At 36.4% G+C, this 21,008-nt stretch overlaps 1 protein-coding gene across 2 annotated transcripts in view; it reads left to right on the top strand.

Moving 5' to 3' along the window:
• DMXL2 (Dmx like 2) overlaps positions 1–21,008 on the top strand; it is a 146,714-nt gene that overhangs the window by 68,787 nt on the left and 56,919 nt on the right. For both annotated transcript variants that reach the window (XM_036244322.1, XM_036244332.1), the window contains exons 10-15: positions 1,325–1,564; positions 2,047–2,318; positions 2,952–3,642; positions 3,981–4,102; positions 14,126–14,215; positions 16,512–16,629. In XM_036244322.1, coding sequence (XP_036100215.1) covers positions 1,325–1,564; positions 2,047–2,318; positions 2,952–3,642; positions 3,981–4,102; positions 14,126–14,215; positions 16,512–16,629 — 1,533 coding nt within the window. The remainder of the gene's footprint in view (positions 1–1,324; positions 1,565–2,046; positions 2,319–2,951; positions 3,643–3,980; positions 4,103–14,125; positions 14,216–16,511; positions 16,630–21,008) is intronic.

Below are 21,008 nucleotides of genomic sequence, written 5' to 3'. Positions count from 1 at the left end.
TCCATTGATTCTAAATGATAGCTTTGCAGGATAGAGTAATCTTGGTTATAGGTCCTTGCTTTTCATCACTTTAAATATATCTTGCCACTCCCTTCTGGCCTGCAAAGTTTCTTTTGAGAAATCAGCTGACAGCCTTATTGGAACTCCGTTGTAAGTAACTAACTGCTTTTCTCTTGCTGTTTTTAAGATTCTCTCTTTGTTTTGAACCTTTGGCATTTTGATGATGATGTGTCTTGGTGTGGACCTCTTTGGGTTCATCTTGTTTGGACTCTCTGTGCTTCCTGGACTTGTGTGTCTGTTTCCTTCACCAAGTTAGGGAAATTTTTGTCATTATTTTTTCAAATAGGTTTTCAATTTCTTGCTCTCTCTCTTCTTTTTCTGGCACTCCCATGATGTGAATGTTGGTATGCTTGAGGTTGTCCCACAGGCTCCTTATACTATCCTCATTTTTATGGATTCCTTTTTCTTTTTGCTGTTCTGATTGGGTTTTTTTTTTTTTTTTTTTTTTTGCTTTCTTATATTCCAAACCAATGGTTTGCTTCTTGGCTTTACCTACACTCCTTGTAAATTATTCTTTATTTCAGTTAGTGCATCTTTCATTTCTGACTGGTCTTTCATTATGCTCTTGAGGTTCTCACTAAGTTCCTTGAATGTCCTTATAAGCAGTGTTTTTAACTCTGCATCTGTTGGATTGCTTATCTCTATTTTGTTTAGTTCTTTCCTTAGAGTTTTGTTCTGTTCTTTCATTCGGGACATGTTTCTTTGCTCATTTTGGCTGCCTCCTGGTGTTTGTTTTTGTGCATTAGGTAGAGTTGCTATATGTCCTAGGCTTCCTAGGGTGGCCTGTTGTAGTAGGTGTCCTGTAGGTCCAGTGGCACAGCCTCCCTGGTCACCTAGTTGGGTCCTCAAGGTGCACCCCTCATGTGGACTTTATATCCTTCTGTTGTAATTGAGTCTTGATTGCAGTCTCATTGTGACTTCTTTAATTTCGTAGTTGTGTGACTTCCATTCAGCTTGATTTCAGGTGGTTCTGAAGGACGTTAATTCTGTAGTTTAGTTGTAATTTTGATGTGGTTGTGGGAGGAGGCGAGGGCCGCATTTACCTATGCTATCATCTTGACCGGAATTCCAGGACAGTCCTGTCATTAGTTCTTAATATTTACATTCATCATTAAATTCAGTTACATTTTTTACAAATCCTCTTAGAATTATGTTGATTTTTCTATTTAGCACTTTTTCTGTGTAGATATATAATTCTTTATAAGCAGTTGTAATAAAGACATTAAAAATTCATATTGAAATCTTGTTATTTTTGTTTTTGCAGATATTCCAAATGCCTTGGTTGGCACTGTATTTAACATTGATGATGGAAATGGGGGCTTTGTGGTTCATTGGTTAAACAACAAGGAATTTCATTTTACATCATCTACTGAAATATTTATGCAGGAGTTACGAAAACTTTCTGAAAAGCAAGTAGATCATGAAAGTGATGATGCAGATAGAGAAGATGAGGAGCATTCACAGGAGGAAAGAGAGAGGGGGTTACATATGAAATTAGACCATGGTTAGTATCCTATATTCAGATTTTTTTTTTCAAAGTAAAAAGTTTTTGTGGTGCCACTTTTAGTTTGTAATTTTTCCTTTCTGCTCTCCTTCCTTTTGACTTTTCCATTCATTCCAATGAACTGTTTATTATTTAACTCTATATGCTTTGTTATAATGTTTTGCTTTGAGTAATGTATTACTTTGGAAGCCATATCTTTTTTGGGGGGAGTGGGAGGGAATAGGTTTTGCTAATGGTAATAATGATAGTATGAATTAAATTTTGATTTTTATCCAGTGTAAGTAATATAGTAATTTTCAGTTCAGACCAGAAAGTAGTTTCCTTCTTTATTTTTTTCTTGACCATAAATTGGAAAATGAACTTACAGTGTCTAAAGACGATATGCTATTTATTTATAGTCTAGTACATAAATGAATGTTTATAGTATTATTAGTGCATACTGATACAATTGTATGTATTGATAAATTTATTTCCTGATTCAGAGTTATCCCTGGACAGAGAATCTGAGGCAGGTACAGGATCATCAGAACATGAAGATGGAGAACGAGAGGGAAGTCCTAGAACCTATTCACGACCTAGTGCACCAATGCCACTGCCTACTGTCCTGCTTGATCGGAAGATTGAAATGCTGCTAACTGAATGGAATAAGAATCCTGACATGCTTTTTACTATACACCCTGTAGATGGTACCTTTCTAGTGTGGCACATAAAGTATTTGGATGAATATAATCCTGGAATATTTAGACAAGTCCAGGTATATTTTATTGATAAAGCAATTAGTGCATATTATATATTTATAAAAGGAAGCAGATGATATGCAGATTTATTAGGTTTTTAGAATTACTCAAAGATTTTGTTTTTGATAAGCAACTGAGAAGAGAATACTTATATTGCTACCAAAATTTGTGATCAGTGACCACAAACTTTACAAACCTGGTTAATTCAGAGTAAAATTAATTTGGCTTGGAAATGTGATACTGAATATTTGAATATAGGTGTATTGATTTTTTTTTTTTGCAATATTTTGCATAAACTAAGAAACTACCCTAAAAATGTGATTTAGGATGAGCTCCCTCCCCAACCACTGAGTTTATTAACTAAATCTAGCTAGCTTTGTCTGTTATCTTTTTGAACTTTAGGTTTGTGGTTGTGGTCATTTATATGTGCAGGCAAGGCACTTGAACATTTTTTTCTTTAGTCTTCTCTTATACTCTTGAATAGCAATATATTACATAAATACAGGAAAAGGATTAGACCATAAAAAGTTGAAAATGATACTTTTTGCCAGGAAGCTGAGATTTAGCATTTTGGAAATAGAAGTATTTTTGGAAGACTTTTTGAGAGGAGGCAGACAACTTACACTGAACCATATTATTGTTTTTTTCAGGTTTCATTTTCTTCTCGGATTCCTGTTGCATTTCCTTCTGGTGATGCAAGCTCTCTTAGTAAAAATATCATGATGTATGCCTGTATAAATGCTACAAAAGAGTCTCACCCTAGTCTGTTATACCAAGAGATGATGTCTGTAGGCAGTCCTCAGAGACCACACTATAGATCACACAGTACAAATATGAACATTCTAGCTCCCACAGTAATGATGGTCTCTAAACACATAGATGGTTCTTTAAATCAGTGGGCAGTTACTTTTGCTGATAAGTCTGCCTTTACCACTGTTCTAACTGTATCTCACAAATTTAGATATTGTGGTCATCGATTTCACCTCAATGACCTGGCATGTCATTCAGTTTTACCATTGTTATTGACATCATCTCATCATAATGCTTTATTGACTCCTGAATCAGACTGTCAGTGGGACTCAGTCAATAACTTAAGTAGATTAATGGATCCTATAAAACATATAAAGAGTTCCTCGAAACAACCTCTTAGAAATGCAGCCACGCGTACATTTCATGACCCAAATGCAATCTACAGTGAACTTATTCTGTGGCGTGTAGACCCAATAGGACCTTTGTCATACACTGGAGGAGTATCAGAATTGGCTCGAATTAACTCTTTACATACTTCAGCCTTCTCTAATGTAGCTTGGCTTCCAACTCTTATTCCCAGCTATTGTCTTGGTAAGTTCATTTTAATTGTGAACCTAATAAAAGTTTTAAACTGTTATTTGTTACCCACAAAATGGTTTATATTTGTCATTATTGGGAGGATTTTAAATAAGCATTCAGAATGTAGGCACCAGACTTATGTTTAAAATTTTTAGATGTTTGTTTTTAATCTTTTCCCTCTCATAATCTATTTTCTCTTGAAATTTTTTGCTAATAATTTTGTATCAATTTATTCTATCTGTTTAATTATGATTCTTGACCATGATTATACCTGAAAAGTGTGATTATTTGTTTCTCATACTTTAGCCAATAATAAACTGTGTTATAATGCCAAGTGTTTACTTTCTCAGGCACATACTGCAATTCTGCAAGTGCTTGCTTTGTTGCCTCCGACGGCAAAAATCTCAGACTCTATCAAGCTGTTGTAGATGCAAGGAAATTACTAGATGAACTGTCAGATCCAGAGTCTTCAGTAAGTATTTACTGATCTTTATTAATATAGCTAAGCTGATAAGAATTCCTTTTTTTTTTTTACTTTGTCTAGGGTCTTTATTTGTTGATGGTTAGGGAGTGAGCACATGTCCTGAGCTCTGTATGATCAATTTATTTATTTTTTAAAAAATTTGTGTTCTGTTGCAGCTGGTGTGGCTCAGTGGTTGAGCTTTGACCCATGCACCAAGAGGTCACCAGTCTGATTCTTGGTCATGGCACATGCCCAGGTTATGGACCCAATCCCCAGTAGGGGGCATGCAGCATGCAGCCAATCAATGTTCTCTCTCATTGATATTTCTATCTCCCTCTCCCCTCCTCTCTCTCTAAAATTAATAAAGAAAAAAATTATATATAAAAAAAATCTGTGTTCTGCCCTGGCCAGTTTGGCTCAGTGATTAGAGCATCAGCCCACGTACCAAAGAGTCACGGGTTCGATTCCAGTCAAGGGCATGTACCTCGGTTGCAGTTCGATCCCTGGCCCTGGTCGGGATCATGCGGGAGGCAACTGATTGATGTCTCTCTCTCACATAGATGTTTCTCTCTCTCTCTCTCACTCTCCCTCCCACTCTATCTGAAAATCAATGGAAAATATCCTTGGTTGAGGATTAAAAAAAAAAATTGTGTTCTGAGGTACATGAATCAAAATTATAGTCTACACATCACATATCAATAGATTTTACATTTAAAGAAATAAATTTTTCTTTTTCTAAAATATGAACATTTCTTTTGGACATTTTTTACTTTCTCATTTGGTTCTGTTAATCTTTCTTTGCTCAAAAAAGGTTTTTAGGCAGCTTTATCAAGTCCTGTGTTTAGGTTAGAACATTTGAACTTTTCTGAGCTTGATTCATTATTTTAAAAAAATGCTGTGGTTAGCCCAGCCAGTGTGGCTCAGTGGTTGAGCATCGACCCATGCATGCACCAAGAGGTCGCTGGTTCGATTCCCGGTCAGGACACATGCCCAGGCTGTGGGCCAGATATCCAGTGAGGGGCATGCAGGAGGTGGCCAATCGATGTTCTCTCTCATTGATGTTTCTATTTCTCTCTGCCTCTCCCTTCCTCTCTCTCTAAAATCAATAAAGAAAAAAAAAATGCTGTGGTTAGAATATATTATCAGTGGGAGGCAGTATCTCACTCTGGTAGTTCTGTATCTGAACTGGAAGTTATGCCTATTAGTTAATGTTCAGAATTTTCTATTTACCTATAAAAACATGCCTCTTTATAAAACAACTATTCTAATAAACATCTTTCCAGCTTTGAAAACCAAAAACTATTTTTGGGTGTCTACTTTGTGCCTCTAGATGTGTAGGGGATACAAGAGGATAAGTTTCAGTGTTTGCCTTTAAGGAGCTTTTAATTTAGTTGAGGAGAGTAATTATTAATAAAAGGTTAAATAACAATTTAAGACAGAAAAAGAGGTATCTGAGGATGGTTTGTAATTGTCAAACAGATGGCACCAAAAGTATTTATAATTTAGAGGATATATCAGTTTAAGGTAGGGACAGAAGTTTTTATTAAGGATAGTATTTAGGTTTGTTTGTGATGGATGGATAAGATTTAGAAAGACAAATTTGTTGTCTTGCCTGAGTGAGAGAGTGGCCTGAAAGTATGGATATAGGAAAGTACATGTAGAAATAAGACTTGTTCCAGAACCAGTGAGAAAACCAGCTGGACAGGAACCAAAGGGTTGGCATTGAGATAGTCTAGCGTCTTAAAATTATAGAGTTGGAGGTACTTTAAAAGTCATCTAGTCTAACTAGCCATCTGATGCTTTATTTCCCTCTACCACATTTCTGCAATTTGTTATCTGGCTTCCAAGAAGGGAAACTCAACTCTAAAGGTAGTTCATTCTATCTTTGAATTACCCTCACTATTATATCAAAATTACATTTGTATGCCTTAAATTCTATTCGTTAGTCCTAGTTCCATTTAGAATAATTCTAATATTTCTTTCATGTGAGAGCACCTCAGATATTTGAAGACAACTATATTGTACCCTCAAATTTTTCTGTTTTACGTCTGACCCTGGTTAGGTTTCTTCTTAGCAGATTTCAGTTTGTCTATTCTCTGAGCGCCAGGATATAGCAGTAGTATGACCTCTTTACTAGATACTGTTATGTTTTGGCAGTTACACCACATTCTCTGTATGTAATTGATTCACATTGAACTGGCTCTCAATGAAATATCTCCTATTTTATTTTATTTTTTTATCCTCACCCGAGGATATTTTTCCATTTTTTGTTCAGATAGAGTGGGAAGGAGAGAGAGGAAGGGAGAGAGAGACAGAAACATCGATGTGAAGGGACACATCGAGTGGCTGCCACCCGCACGACCAACCAGGGCCGGGGACAAACTGCAACCAAAGTACGTGCCCTTAGCGGGAACCGAACCCGGGTCTCTCCGGACCGCAGGCCGACGCTCTAACCGCTGAGCCAAACCGGCCAGGGCTCAATGAAATATCTCAATGTTTTTGTTTTTTTGGCCAGTAAACCATTCTGTATTTGTGCATTTGAGTTGGGGGCCCAAATGTAGGCCCATTTTTCCTGTTACATTTCATCTTGTTAGGCTCAACTTAATTATACAACTTTTAAGTATATATTTGAATCCAGATTTGGATATTTGTTATTGTTTTTTTACTTAATAGGACCAGCTTATTTGATGAATGTTGTACCTACATCTTCATTTATATCATTTTATTACAATCTTAAACAGAACAGGCAGACATGAAGAAAGAGTAGTAGTGTATATTTGAAATCTTTCTTCATTTTTATTGTCTGGAATAATTCTCCAGCTTGTCCTAAGGATTTCCATGAGGCAGCTTGTTATGTACTTTGCTGAAATATAGTACATCCTGTCTGCCAGATCTTGTGCAGTGAAAAAAGGAAGTCAAATATGTATGCTTTGATTGTTTTAATAGATAGTAGGTTTGAATGTATGTAACCTGCCCTCTCCTGATAACTAAACATTGTGCTAAATACACATCAATCACTTTCTGTTTTCCTTTTTTGAAAATTGGAACATTTGCCTGTTTTTACTCTTTGGGATATGACATTGCCCATGATTTCTTAGAAGACATCCTCTGTTGTTCATTGATCTCATTTGCAAACTTGGGCATTATTTTTCCAGAAAGTATAAATTCATTTGGAGCAGTTAAACCCATTCTTGGAATTTTTAAATTTATCTTGGTGTTCTACTTTTACCTTACCAATGTACTTTTATTCTTAAACCTTCCATTTATTTATTTACTTTAAACATGTTTTTATTGACTCTTTAGAGAGAGAGAGAGGAAGGGAGAGAGAGATAGAAACATCCATGTAAGAGGGAAGAAACATCAATCGGCTGCTTCTCATACACCCCTACTGGGGACTGAGCCTGCAACCTGTGTGTGTGTCCTGGCCGGGAATTGAAGGACCTCTCAGTCCATGGGATGATGCTCAATCCACTGAGCCACTCCAGCTGGGCAAACCTTCCATTTTTTTTAAAGTTAAGAAGTAGTACTTATTCATTGTAGAAAATTTTTGGTTCTTTTTACTTTTGTAAGCTAAGTTCTTGAAGTAGAATATCAGAGACAATGCAGGAATTAAGGAGTTCTTTATTCTCTGAACTTTATTAAAACTAAATCATCAGCTCTGTTAATGACCTTATCTTTTCCTTTATCTCTACGCTCTGAATACAGTAATTTATTCAATGCCTTAGTTAATTTTTAAATAAACTTTTTTTTTCTTTATTGATTTTAGAGAGGGAGGAAGGGAGAGGGAGAGCGAGATAGATACATCAATGAGAGAGAACTGCCTCCTGCATGCCCCCCACTGGGGATGGGCCCACAACCTGGGCATGTGCCCTGCCTGGGAATCGAACTGGCAACTTCTTGGTGCCTGGGTCGATGCTCAGCCAGTGAAGCCACACTGCCGGGCAAATAAACTTATAATTTTAGAAAAGTTTTCGATTTTTAGAAAAGTAGCAAATATAGTAGAGTTCCCCAAATACTCCACAGCCAGCTTCCCCTATTGTTAACATCTTATATTACCAGGATACATTAGTCACAGCTAAGAAACTGTTATTAGTATGATACAGTTAATTAAACTCCAGACTTTATTAAGACTTAATTGATATTTCCACTAATGTGTTCCAGGATCTCATCCAGAAAACCACATTATGTTGAGTCATCATGTCTTCTTAGTCGTCTCTGATCTGTAAAAGCTTCTTCACCAGTTTTCTTTCTTGTGACTTTGACAGTTTTGAGTAGTACTAGTCAGAGATTTTGTAGAATTTTCTCTTGATTTGGGTTTGTCTACTATTTTTCTCATGGTTAGACTGGATTTATGAGTTTTGGGGAATACCACAGATGTGCAGCATCCTTCTCATCACATTATATGATGGGTACATGCTATCAACATTACTGATCACTGATGATGTTAGCCTTTATCATCAGGCCAAAGTAGTTAACCATAAAGTTACCTTCCTTTTCCCTGCCCTTTCCTGCTCTGTTCTTTGGAAGTCATTGTGCAGCTGTGCACAGCCCACACGCAAGGGCGAGGGGAATTAGGTTCCACCCCTGGTCGGGATGGAGGGGCATTAACTTTTAATCTCATCATCACTATAATTGGTTTAAGTCTACCACATGCCTATTTTTTCCCTATTTGTCTCATCTGTCCTCCCCCTCCCACTCCTTTTCTTCTTTTTCTGTCTCTTTTTGAATTTAGTATTTTCTTATGCTTCTATTTTATCTCCATATGGATTTATTAGCTACACCCTTTGTTTTTGTTTTCAGTGGTTTGTCTAGAGTTTACACTATGCATCTTTAAAGTATCATAATTTATGTTCAAATAATATATCACTTCAAATGTAATATAAACACCTTATAACACTATCCTTTTATTAAACCCATCTCCTTCTCATGTAGTTTTTAGAATACAAGTCCTTTACATGTTTTATGAGGTTTAGACCTAATTTTAAAAGCAATTTTAAATTATATTGTATTTTAAATTTCTGTGTGCATGTGCTCATTGCCAGAATATAGAAATACAATTGATTTTTGTATGTTTATATTCTGTCCTGCAACCTTGCTGAACTCACATAGTAGTTGTAGCTTTTTCTTGTGGATTTCTTACATAAACAATTATATGTAAATAGGAACAGTTTTATTTCTTCCTTTCCGGTCTTTAGGCCTTTTATGTATATTTACCTTACTGCACTACTAGAATTTCCGGCACTATGTTGAATAAGAGTGGTGAGATTGGACGTCTTTGCCTTGTTTCCAGTTTTAGAGGGAAAGTATTCAATCTTTCACCAGGAAATATAAATTTAGCTATAGGGTGTGGAGACTCTTTACTGAGTTGAGGTATTTCAACTCTATTTCTGTTTTTTATAATTTATTTTGTTTAGGCATTAAATTTTGTTAACTGCTATTTCTGTATCAATTGATATGATATGTAATTTTTTTCTCTTTAGTTTTGGTTCACATGGTGAATCACATTAATTGATTTTCAAATATTGAACCAGTCTTGCATTTCTGATATAAACCCTGCTTAATCATGGTGTATAATTCTTTCTATATTTTGCTAAGTTCTATTTGCTAATGTTTTTGTGTCTATATTCATGAAAGACATTGGTCTATAGTTTTGTTTTTTTTTGTGCAGTATTCTTGTCTGGTGTTGGTATCAGGATAATACTACTTCATAAAATGAACTGAGAAGTGTACCCTTTTCTATTTTCTGAAATAAATTATATGTATTGGTATTCTTTAAATGTTTAGCACAACTCCCCAGTGAAACTGTCTGACTTAGAGACTTCTTTTTAGAGAGTTTTAAAATAATGATTCAGTTTTTTCTTTTTTTTTAATCCTCACTCGAATATATGTTTATTGATTTTAGAGACAGAGGAAAGGGCAGAGAGAGAGGGAGAGGGAGAGGGAGAGGGAGAGGGAGAGGGAGAGGGAGAGGGAGAGGGAGAGGGAGAGAAACATTGATCAGCTGCCTCTCATATGCACCTTGACCAGGAACTGAACCTGCAACCTAGGTATGTGCCCCAACTGGGAATTGAACCTGCAACCCTTTGCTGTATGGGATGACTGAGCCACCAACTGAGCCACCAGCCATGGCATGATTTATTTTCTTTAATTAGGCTTTCCACGGGGCTATTCACATAACCTATTTTATGTAGCATGAGTTGTGGCAGTTTGTGTTTTTTGAGTAATTGGTCCCTTTTGTCTAATTTACCAAATTTATGCACATAGAATTTTCTTTTTTTAATCCTCACCCAAGGATATTTTTACATTTATCTTCAGATAGAGTGGGAGGGAGGGAGACAGAGAGAGAGAAACATCGATGTGAGAGAGACACATTTGTTGCCACCAGCATGACCCCCACTGGGTCCGGGACGAACCACAACCTAGGTACATGCCTTTGTCTGGAATCGAACCCAGGACTCCGTGGACCACAGGCCGACACTCTAACTGCTGAGCCAAACCAGCCAGGGCTGCACATAGAATTTTCAGAGTATTCCTTTATTAACTTTTGGTATTTGCAGGGTCTGTAGTGATACCCACTATTTCATTCCTAATACAGTGATTAGTGTCTTCTCTCTTTTTTTCTTTTCATTCTTGCTAGAAGTTCATTAATTTTATTTTCAAGGAGCCTTTGTTTTGTTAAATTTTCATTAATTTCTATCCTTTTATTTATTATTTCCTTCTGCTTGCTTTTTTTCATGAGATAGAAATTTGGATTGTTGATTTGAAACTTTTCTTATTTTCTAATGTATGCATTTAGTGCTGTAAATTTCCCTCTCTGCTATGGCATTTATAAGTAGTATTTTCATTTGCATTCAGCTCACTATATCCTTGGTGTTTCTGGACTTGAAGCTGTAACACTCTAGTCTCTGCCTCTGTCTTCACATAGCCATCTTCTCTCTGAATGTCTCTGATGTCCTCTCCTCCTCCTCCTCTTAGAAGGATACCATTCCTTGGATTTAGTATCCACTCTAATCCAGTATGACCTTATCTTAAAGCTAATTACACCTGCAAACACGCTATTTCCAAATAAGGTTACATTCTGAGATTCTTGGTGGACATGAATTTGGGGAGACAGTATTCAACCCACTATACTAATCAGTTGTTTCTCTCATCAATTATATTTGCAGTGCATTTAGTCTGGAGCCTCCAAAGTCTGTTGAGCCTCCATAGTTTCTTGACCCATTTTAACTTTCAGAACCTCATACTATAAGGAAATTGGAGATTTTTGTCCTTCTAAAATGTAGACTACAGAGCCATGTCCTTATTGTTGATCTTAAATTCTTAAGAGAACATGATTACTTTCTGTCAGGTTCCCATTTTCTCTGCTCATCTTTTTTGTTTTCTTGTAAGTCAGAGCAGTACTGACTTACAAGAAGTAATCAGTTCTCTTAGTTACTTCCTCTACTGATTGAGAGTTGAAATACTGCAGCAGGTTGTCACATGCTGCCCTCTTCCTCAAATGAGATTTTTGGTAGATGCTGAGAAGAGGCTGGCTTTTTAAAAATTCCATGAGGAACATCCAAAAAGATTTGAATCCTAGGGGGCACGGAAAGTTTGCCAGACTGTGGGGAGCACTGGAAATGAATATCCCAACCTCTCTTTCCTCTCTCCAGTCTCTGGCCACTGTTCCCATTGACTGAATTCAACCTTAAGCGGAAGAAGGCCTGGGAGCTAGGTGATATAGTCCAGAAGTCAGTCTCTTGGAGCACAGAACAAGGCAGATGAGGGTGGAGAAGGCATCAAGGTTTAGATGCAAATAAAGAATAGCCAGCAAAGTGCACAATTTTTGTCTCTTGGCTTCTATTTCTCTTCTTTAGAGGAAGAAACTTTTATCTCTAAGATGGGAAACACAGATTCCCGTTCGATATTGTATCATTGTGGAATGATGCCAGTTCAGTCTTAATAAATACTACTTGGAATCTAAATTGTATTTATTGTACCACCAGTACTTGTCACAGCAGGGAAATTGTGGGAGAAAAGAAACAATTAACATAATGGAAAACTATCCTAGCCCCTGTGTCTGTGGACAGTCACAAAGCCAACATTCGATAATCATAGCCTCTTTCTTCCACTACCAAATTCTACATTCCCTTATACCTTTTGTAGCACCTTGGGTGTTTTGTTTTGTTGACTTTTCTGTTTTAAACCTAGTGGAGTGTCCCAAACATTCCCACAGAATCCAGGTCCTTTGAGGTCCTATCTGTTTTAAGTTGCTACTGTTTGCCATCAATTTTTAAAATGGGTTATGGGAATACCAAGAATTTCTTGAGTTTCAGGCACAGTCTTTTTTGTCCTCATTTTGTAGTAACAAAACAGGGTCAATCACACTGACCAGTCACTCTTCTCTGCATGTTGGTTAAGTAGCAGGTGTTCAAAATAGTCGAGGGCCAGTCTCAGCTTTCAGTATAATGGACCTCTGACCATGTTCCCTGGCAGAAATGTTTTTTTGTTTCTTTAACACTAGCACTCTCCAGACACATCTAGCCCAAGATTGTGGGATAGGAATAAAAAATTCTATAGGTGTGTTGTTAGGTGTAATGGGGAGAAGGCTACCTCCACCTCCACCCTTTGATTCGCAGACCTAGCTGTGGAGGAAATGGCATCTTACTCATCATTAGTTTAAGACACTGCAGCATGAAGGACAGCACCCTCCCACATAGGGTATTGTCCCCCAGCTGGTGCTGTGAGTTCAGTAGGCATGTCACTGTTCTGTTAAGCCAGCTGCTTCCAGGTGAAGAGTCATTTGGTTAAGCCCATCAGGTTTTGTGGGATTAGACTTAGTGCCATATTTCTTTCAGATTGGCTGGAATTAAGGTGAGTGAGGCATTCACCTGGGGTAAAAAAACTTAAAGGAGTGCCAAAAAAGAGCAATCAAGATAAATACCATTTTAGTGCAATATTTTTTTAGACATTAAAAAAATGTTTTTATTGATTTTTTTTAGAGAGAGGGAGAGAAACATCAATCAGCTGCCTCCTGCATGCCCCATTCTGGGGATCGAGCCCGCAACCTGGGTATGTGTCATGGCTAGGAATCAAATTGGGACCCCTCAGTCCACAGGACCGATGCTCAGTCTACTAACCCACACTGGCCGGGCTTAGTACAATATTTTAAACAATCAAAATTAAAGCAAAAATTCCATCATGAACTAAATGCCAACATTTTATTGTTGTTAATCCTCACCTGAGGATATTTTTCCATTGATTTTGAGAGAGTGGAAGGGAGGGAGGGAGAGGGGGAAGAGAGAGAGAAACATTTATGTAAGAGAGACACATCGACTAGTTGCCTTCCATACAACCCCGACTAGGGTGAGGATCAAACTCACAACCCAGATATGTGCCCTTGACTGGAATCGAACCTGCAACCCTTCAGTCTTGGGCTGATGCTCTAACCATTGAGCCAAACCAGCCAGGGCTAAATGCCAACATTTTAAATAAAGACAGGATCTAACAGTGCCATGATGAACCATATTGGATCCTGAGGCAAAAGGAAGATTATTTAGCCTATAATCATGTTTCTGTATTTTTTTTTTTTTTGGTGGTTAATTTGTCCCCAGAATATTAAAGTAGTTGAAAAGTATTGTAAATTGAAAGTAAGTATATTAAAACTGACATTATTTTAAGTTTAAATATTCATACCAAAACCAGAATTCATTATAATTTTTAATTTTCTGGCATTAATGAATAAAAACTCTTTAGGAATATTATCAAAATATCTGCCTTGGCATTTTAAGGTTGCAACATGAAGAAGATGTTAAAATAACTGAATGCCTTGAAGTTATATACTATTAATGTAAACACTTTTTCTAACTGCTTAGTTAATTTAAAAATGAGAATAAGACTGAGTATAACAAATTGAAATATTTCTTTGAATGTTTAAATTGTCATTGTCAATCAGTTAATTTAGAGGAGCCGTTAATGCCTGAGATGCTATATCACATTGACAGTAGATTCATAAATTGTTGATTATTAACATTTTGTGTTTTTTATTTACAGAAACTTATTGGAGAAGTGTTTAATATTGTGAGCCAACAGTCTACTGCTCGACCTGGCTGCATCATTGAACTTGATGCAATAACCAACCAAGTAAAAACATGCTTAATATACTTTTTCCCAATGTTTGATATGCCATATGATATATTTCATTCTCAAAATAATTCTCTGTTTGAGATGAAATACAGCCAACTTCTCTTGATTCTTTTGGTGGAAATATAATGATTTAGGAATTACTCTTCTCCAGTTGAATTTTATCTATAGCCATATTTTCTTGTTTAAAGAGCATTGGATTCAGTTGAAGAGCCATAAGGGAACATATATTACAGCTGCGTAGATGTTTGGTTTGCGGTTTCTTTTACATTATTACTCATTTTAACTCAGTAGAGGGTGACTTCAACTTTAGAGTGTTTGCCTTCCCAGGCTGAACATTAGATATTTCTGTGAGGTCCATTAAAATGCAGATGAAAATAGGATCAAAATATACATTTACTTTCTAATCACAGGTCTTTTGGGTAGCCAGTACTCTTCCTCAGCTACTACTGAGGAAATGAAAACCCTTTTCCCTATAGAGAGTTTGTGAATTTATTCTAGCTCTGAGGTTATTTGTTTCTTCAGGGTCGTGTTTATGGACTAAGAAATAGAACTAATATCTCACTCTCAATATAAGAAAAGACTCCTTTGGTCAGGAAGTTATCAATATTTTCAAACAAGGAAATGAAGAAAGAGGCAACCATATTTAGAAACAACTATAGAGTTTAGTCATTATTTTTCCTTGGTGCCTTTTATGTTTCTTGGGGAAAACGTAATAATTTTCACCAATGTAGAGAAATTACCACTTCAGTTCTTGGCAACAGAACTGTGGATGCCAGACTCAAATGACTACTAATGCCTCCTAGGAAATCCTGAACTTTTCTCTCCCTTAGTATTATGCCTTTCTTACATATTCAACCTGTGATTTCCTTTTTCCCTTCCATAGGGATATTGTAGAAGACAATCACATAGATGTCTTAATTTTTAAAGGAGTGGGTATTAAATTCATCCTTCACTTTAGCTCATTCTTTACTCTTTACCAGGATATTGATATAGTGTATTAAATACTGTGAATTGATGATACTCACTGGCATTCTGCTTTTCACTTTATACCTGCTCACAATTTTTTCCTTCCTAGTTGTGGCTATTTTTTTTCCCCAAGGTTTCTTTAATTGATTCAATTCTTTTTTTTTTAGAGAGAGAGGAAGGGCATGGGAGAGAGAGAGAGAAATAAAAAAACTGATGTGAGAATGAGACATCAATCCGCTGCCTCTCCTGTGTGCCTCTCCCCCCCACCCCCCCACACACACACACCCTGGGGATTGAGCCTGCAGCTGGGCATGTTCCAGACCTACCTTTTGGTGCATGGGACAACACTCAACCAACTGAGCCACACCAGCTAGGGCGTGGCTGTCTTTAATACAAAGGCTGGTAAATTGTAAGCACTGATAAATGACTTAGCCTTTTTATCAATGATAACGTTTAAAACTCATTCTAGGTTTATGACCAGTGTACTAGATGATTTCTGTATTTGAAGACAGCACCCTTCCCTTTTATTTCATTTATTCTTTTTCTCTGAGTGAGAGACCTTTTATACTATGAATATGAAAATATTTTTTTCATATTTCTACCTTGGAATCTGTGGGCCAACCATCTGACACATTTCCTGACACATTTCCATAATAGGTTTTTGTTTGATCTAGACGTTCCTTCAATTTCTGTTCATTTTTGTGATTCTAAGTTGCCTTTTTGATTGTCTTTTCTGTGGTCCAAAAACATGATCATATAGCATAGCAGCTGACAGTGATGCTTCAGCTGTCCCAGAAATCCTAGTTACATGTGAGTACATTGCTACAGAGGTGTGTCATCCTCAACTGGCTGAGGATTACTCATAATTCCTGCCAGACAGATTTATTGGGAGTACTTTGTGAGAACCTTTCTGTTTTTGTTTTTTAAGTGGAATTAGGAAAACCAAAGGAATCCTGTGCTAGTGTGCCTTACTTAGTTAGGTTTGCCATCTCCTGCCAGGCATGAGACCTGATACTTTTGAGCCCAGAGTGGTATAAATCAGTTAACTATGTTTTGTTATTTATTTATTTATTTTTTTGAGAAGCAAACTTGTTGATTTGTTTATTAGAGCTCCTCATTTCTGCTATTGGATATAGCATATTTGAAAGTATTTTTCTTTGCCCAGGTAGTTCTAATGATTTTCTTTTTCTGTTGCTTTCTCCTTTCCAATTAATAGAAAAAGAATAGGAATTGTTAGATTTATTTATTGTACGTTGGTGTTCTTGGTGTGGTGATGTATGGGAGATAAATAATTTCAAAAATTTAAAACATTTTTTCATATTTGTAGTGTGGTTCAAATACACAGTTGCTTCATGTGTTTCAAGAAGACTTCATTATAGGATATAAACCACATAAAGAAGATTTGGAGAAAAAGGAAGCAGAAGTATTTTTTCAGCCATCACAAGGTACTTTTAAAAAATAGTCTCAAGTTTACTTACTATAACTTTTTAAAAGGCCTCCAGAAAATATAGATCTTTTTTATCACAAGTAATCACTCTAATAATTTTCAGCAAATAAACCAGTTCTGTCAGAATTGCTTGTTTGTAGATTTAGAAGGCATATGGCTGATATTACATTTTGAAAGACAGTTTCATTGGCAACATAAACTTCTGTTAAGAAATCTTATATATGGAATACTACTCAGCCACAAAAAAGAAGGAAATCTTACCTTTTTGTGACAGCATGGATGGACCTGGATTAGGTTAAGTGAAATAAGCCAGTCAGAGAAAGACAAGTACTATGTGATTTCACTCATATGTGGAATCTAATAAACAAAATAAACTAACAAACTATATAGATTCAGACTCACAGATAGAGAGCAGACTGACAGCTGTCAGAGTGGTGGGGGTTGAAGGGCTGGGTGAAGAAGGTGATGGGGGTTAAGCAAAAAACCAGCCAACCAAACAAACAAAACTCATGGACACAGACAGCAGTGTGGTGATTGCCAGAGGAAATGGGGTTGGGGAACGTAGAAGAGGGCATAGGGGGGATAAAACAGTGATGGAAGGAGGCTTAACTTATGGTGATGAACAGGCAATATGATATACATATGATATATTCTAGATTTGTACACCTGAAACCTGTGTAATTTTATTAATCAGTGACACCTCAATAAGTTTTAACAAGCAATCTTATTTATGAAACCTAATTTAATTATTTTAAAAATTAATTTTAATTGTTTAACTGTACAGTTAAATTGTTCTGAGTGGTATAAAGTTCCCTATGGTATTTTAAGCAGGCCAATTAATATTAGTAAGTTAAAAATATAGTAAATTGCTACAGACTTGTTGAATATAGAGTATAAGACACTATGTTGTATGGTATGCTAGAAACCTCAGGTGTGCTGTGAATTAAAGGTATGGTCTTACAGTTTTCTCTTGAAGTATAACATTTCTTCCTTTTTTCTTTTTGTGAAAGAAAGTGGTTCTCCATAAGACCTTTCTACAACAAATTATATGATGTTTACTTTAAACTAGTATTTAGCTTAAAATTTTCCCCTTTACAAGATATAACTTTAATTATAAAACTGCCATGTTGTATTTAAACATAGAACATATTGAATAGACTACTTTCTATTTGGAAGAAGGGAAGACATATTCTATTTTAATAATTCATTTTCTCTGGTCAGTACTTTTTAGTTTACAAAGAGTTTCCAGATACTTTATCTCATTTGGTTATGGATTGTAAGTATCTAGATGGACATATTTAATTTTCTTAGTATATGGCTTTTATCACAGAATTATGTATGGACATTTAAGGAAAGTATTTCTGATGAATTCATGCAGATAATTTTCTTTTATTTAGTGGAAAATCAGAATGAGTTTCTGTCTTCTATGGATGTTAGCTCAAATATCTTTCCACCCCTCAGACTAGTAATTTTTTTCCTTTTATGTATCTTTCTTCATATAGCAGAACTTTTCTTCTTTGTAATGTATTCTGTTGTCATGTTCAGTTTTCTGTTTTTTTTTTTTACACTATCATTATATCATAACAGTACTACTTTATAGATGTAAAATTTCCTTTTTCTTAGCATTCCACCTGGGTAAAACTTTTTTATATGCTTTCCAACAAACTTAGCTACCATTTATCATGCTATTTTTAACAGTAAATGCATGCCAATCTACTAGAAAACCGTGCTTATATAAAGTTGGAATTTTTATTTATAATATTTTTAATTGAAAGACTTACACTTAAAAATGTTTTTTATTTCTACCTTTTGATATTTCTTTGTCAAAGCAAAATCAGGTCCAAAGATTTTCCTGCCCTGGTCAGTTTGGCTCAGCAGTTAGAGTGTCGGCCCACAGACCAGAGAGTCCCGGGTTCGGTTCCCGCTTGGTTGTAGTTTGTCCCCGGCCCTGGTTGGCGTCGTGTGGGTGGCAGCCAGTTGATGTGTCTCTCTCACGTTGATGTTTCTTTCTCTCTCTTCCTCCTTCTCTCCCTCCCACTGTATCTGAAGATAAATGCAAAAATGTCCTCGGGTGAGGATAAAAAAAAAAGATTTTCCTAACTCCTTCCTTGATTTTCCTTTAGTTTTTGTCCAAAGTTTCTTCGATATTTTTTCTGGTTTTATAGCTGGTTTCTTAAAAGACTTGATATGTATAAAATGATGTATAAATATGTGTAAAATTAATTACTCTTAATTTTAAAAAATGCCACATATAGCCCAGCTGGTGTGGCTCAGTGGTTGAGCATTGACCCATGCACCAAGAGGTCGCCAGTTCAATTCCCAGTCAGGGCACATGCCAGGGGTTGTGAGCCTGATCTTTAGTGGGGGGTGTGCAGGAGGTGGCCTGTCAGTGTTCTCTCTCATCGATGTTTCTATTACTTTCTCCTTCTCCCTTCCTCTCTCTCTAACATCAGTAAAGAAAAAAAATTTTTTTGAATGCCACTAATAGGCAAAAATGGAGTGCATAGTTGAATTAATCTCCCTGTACCCATAACTTAGATTGAAGATTTTTTTTTTTTTTTTTTATCCTCACCCGAGGACATTTTTCCATTTTTTGTGCAGATAGAGTGGGAGGGAGAGAGAGGAAGGGAGAGAGAGAGAGAAATATCGACGCGAAGGGACACATCGAGTGGCTGCCACCCGCAACCAGGGCCGGGGACAAACTGCAACCGAGGTACGCACCCTTAGCGGGAACCGAACCCGGGTCTCTCCGGACCGCAGGCCGACGCTCTAACCGCTGAGCCAAACTGGCCAGGGCTAGATTGAAGATTTTAAGATTTTGTCACACTTTACCCTATTTTCTTTTCTTTTCTGAAATATTTTAATTTTTATATATTTATTTTTTATTTATGTTTGAATCTTCACCTGAGTATATTTTTTCATTGACTTTTTTTTTTTTTTTTTTTAAGAGAGTGTAAGGGAAGGAGGGAGGAAGAGGGGAGAGAAAGAAAATCGATGTGAGAGAGGCATATTGATTGGTTACCTTCCATAAGAGGTCCTAACTGGGCCAGGGATTGAACCTGCAACCCAGGTACATGCTCTTGACCAGGAATTGAACCTGAGACCCTTTGGTACACAGGCCTTCATTCTGACTGCTGAGCCACACCAGCCAGCACTGTCTGTATTATGTTAAAGAAAAGCCAGCCGTCATGTTGTTTCACTTCTGTTACTTTACTCCTGTGTACTTCCATTTACATGTTTAAAAATGACTTTCTTACATGTGTGCTGCTAGCACACTGATAAAACAATAAAATTCCCCAGAACTGTGTGCATATTGACTTCATGCAGTAGTTTCAAAATTGGTGGGGTTATTTGTTTTTAATCTGTTGGATCCATATCTAAACGAAGTTCACCCTTTGTGTTTCATTATTTATTAAGAGTGTTTTAATCTAAAGTGATCCTCCTTTATTCTCTCATTATGCCACTGAGTTGTTTTAGAGAAAGTGATTTTATAGGAATTTCTCTGACTAGTTACTTGTGATATCACTTAAACTTTTTCTTGAAAAGTACAAGTTAGCTCTCTAGACTTGATTAGATACAGGTTCTTAACTTCTTAGGTGATGCTGTGTACTTCATCTGTATCACTCCAGGAAAAAAAATGTTAGAATGTCTCATGTTTAGTGATGCTAAGAGTGAAGATCCAGGTAGTGGCTCCAATGTAAAGATTGCCAGCAGTGTTTTTGTATCATGGTTTCTTCCATTGATAATGTTGCTTTTGAATCAATTATTTCATTAAGAATTACAAAATTATGATTTTCTGTTCTATCAGTTCTCATTTATTTATTAGCTGAAAAGCATTTGTAAAGAAAAAGCTTTCCCTTATCAACTCGAGGTATTTGGCTACTTTGAAATAGACTTATTTTTAGGAAAGGCAGGGTAAGTGCTTAGTTCTTTCCCTTTGACTGTTTCAAAGGAAGGAATCTGTGCCCAGGTTACCACAGAGGTTACAGGGGTTGTTATTGTTTGGCTTCCTTTTTCTTTTTGATATCACATGAACCCATTAAAAAATAACTCTTTATTGAATAATAACATATATACAGAAAAGTGCTCATATTACTTATGGATATTTATGTTCTTAGCATATTTCAATCAATTTTCAATCTTTTTTTTTATTGTTCACATCATCCTATATTAGGCTAGTGAGGACCCTTTCAAGTTGGTCCTCTGAGTCTTTTTGACACAATCTTGTTAGTCTTGGTAGTTTATTTTCTTTCTTTTTTTTCTTTATTGATTTTAGAGAGGAAGTGAGAGGGAGAGAGAGAGAGAAACATCGATGAGAGAGAACATCGATTGGCCACCTCCTGCATGCCCCCCACTGGGGATTTGGCCCACAACCTG

Source organism: Molossus molossus, unplaced genomic scaffold (genome assembly GCF_014108415.1).
Source record: "Molossus molossus isolate mMolMol1 unplaced genomic scaffold, mMolMol1.p scaffold_m16_p_1, whole genome shotgun sequence".
NCBI classification, from domain to species: Eukaryota; Metazoa; Chordata; class Mammalia; order Chiroptera; family Molossidae; genus Molossus; species Molossus molossus.
Note: the sequence above shows the minus strand (reverse complement) of the source record. Positions and strands in the feature narration are given on the sequence as shown.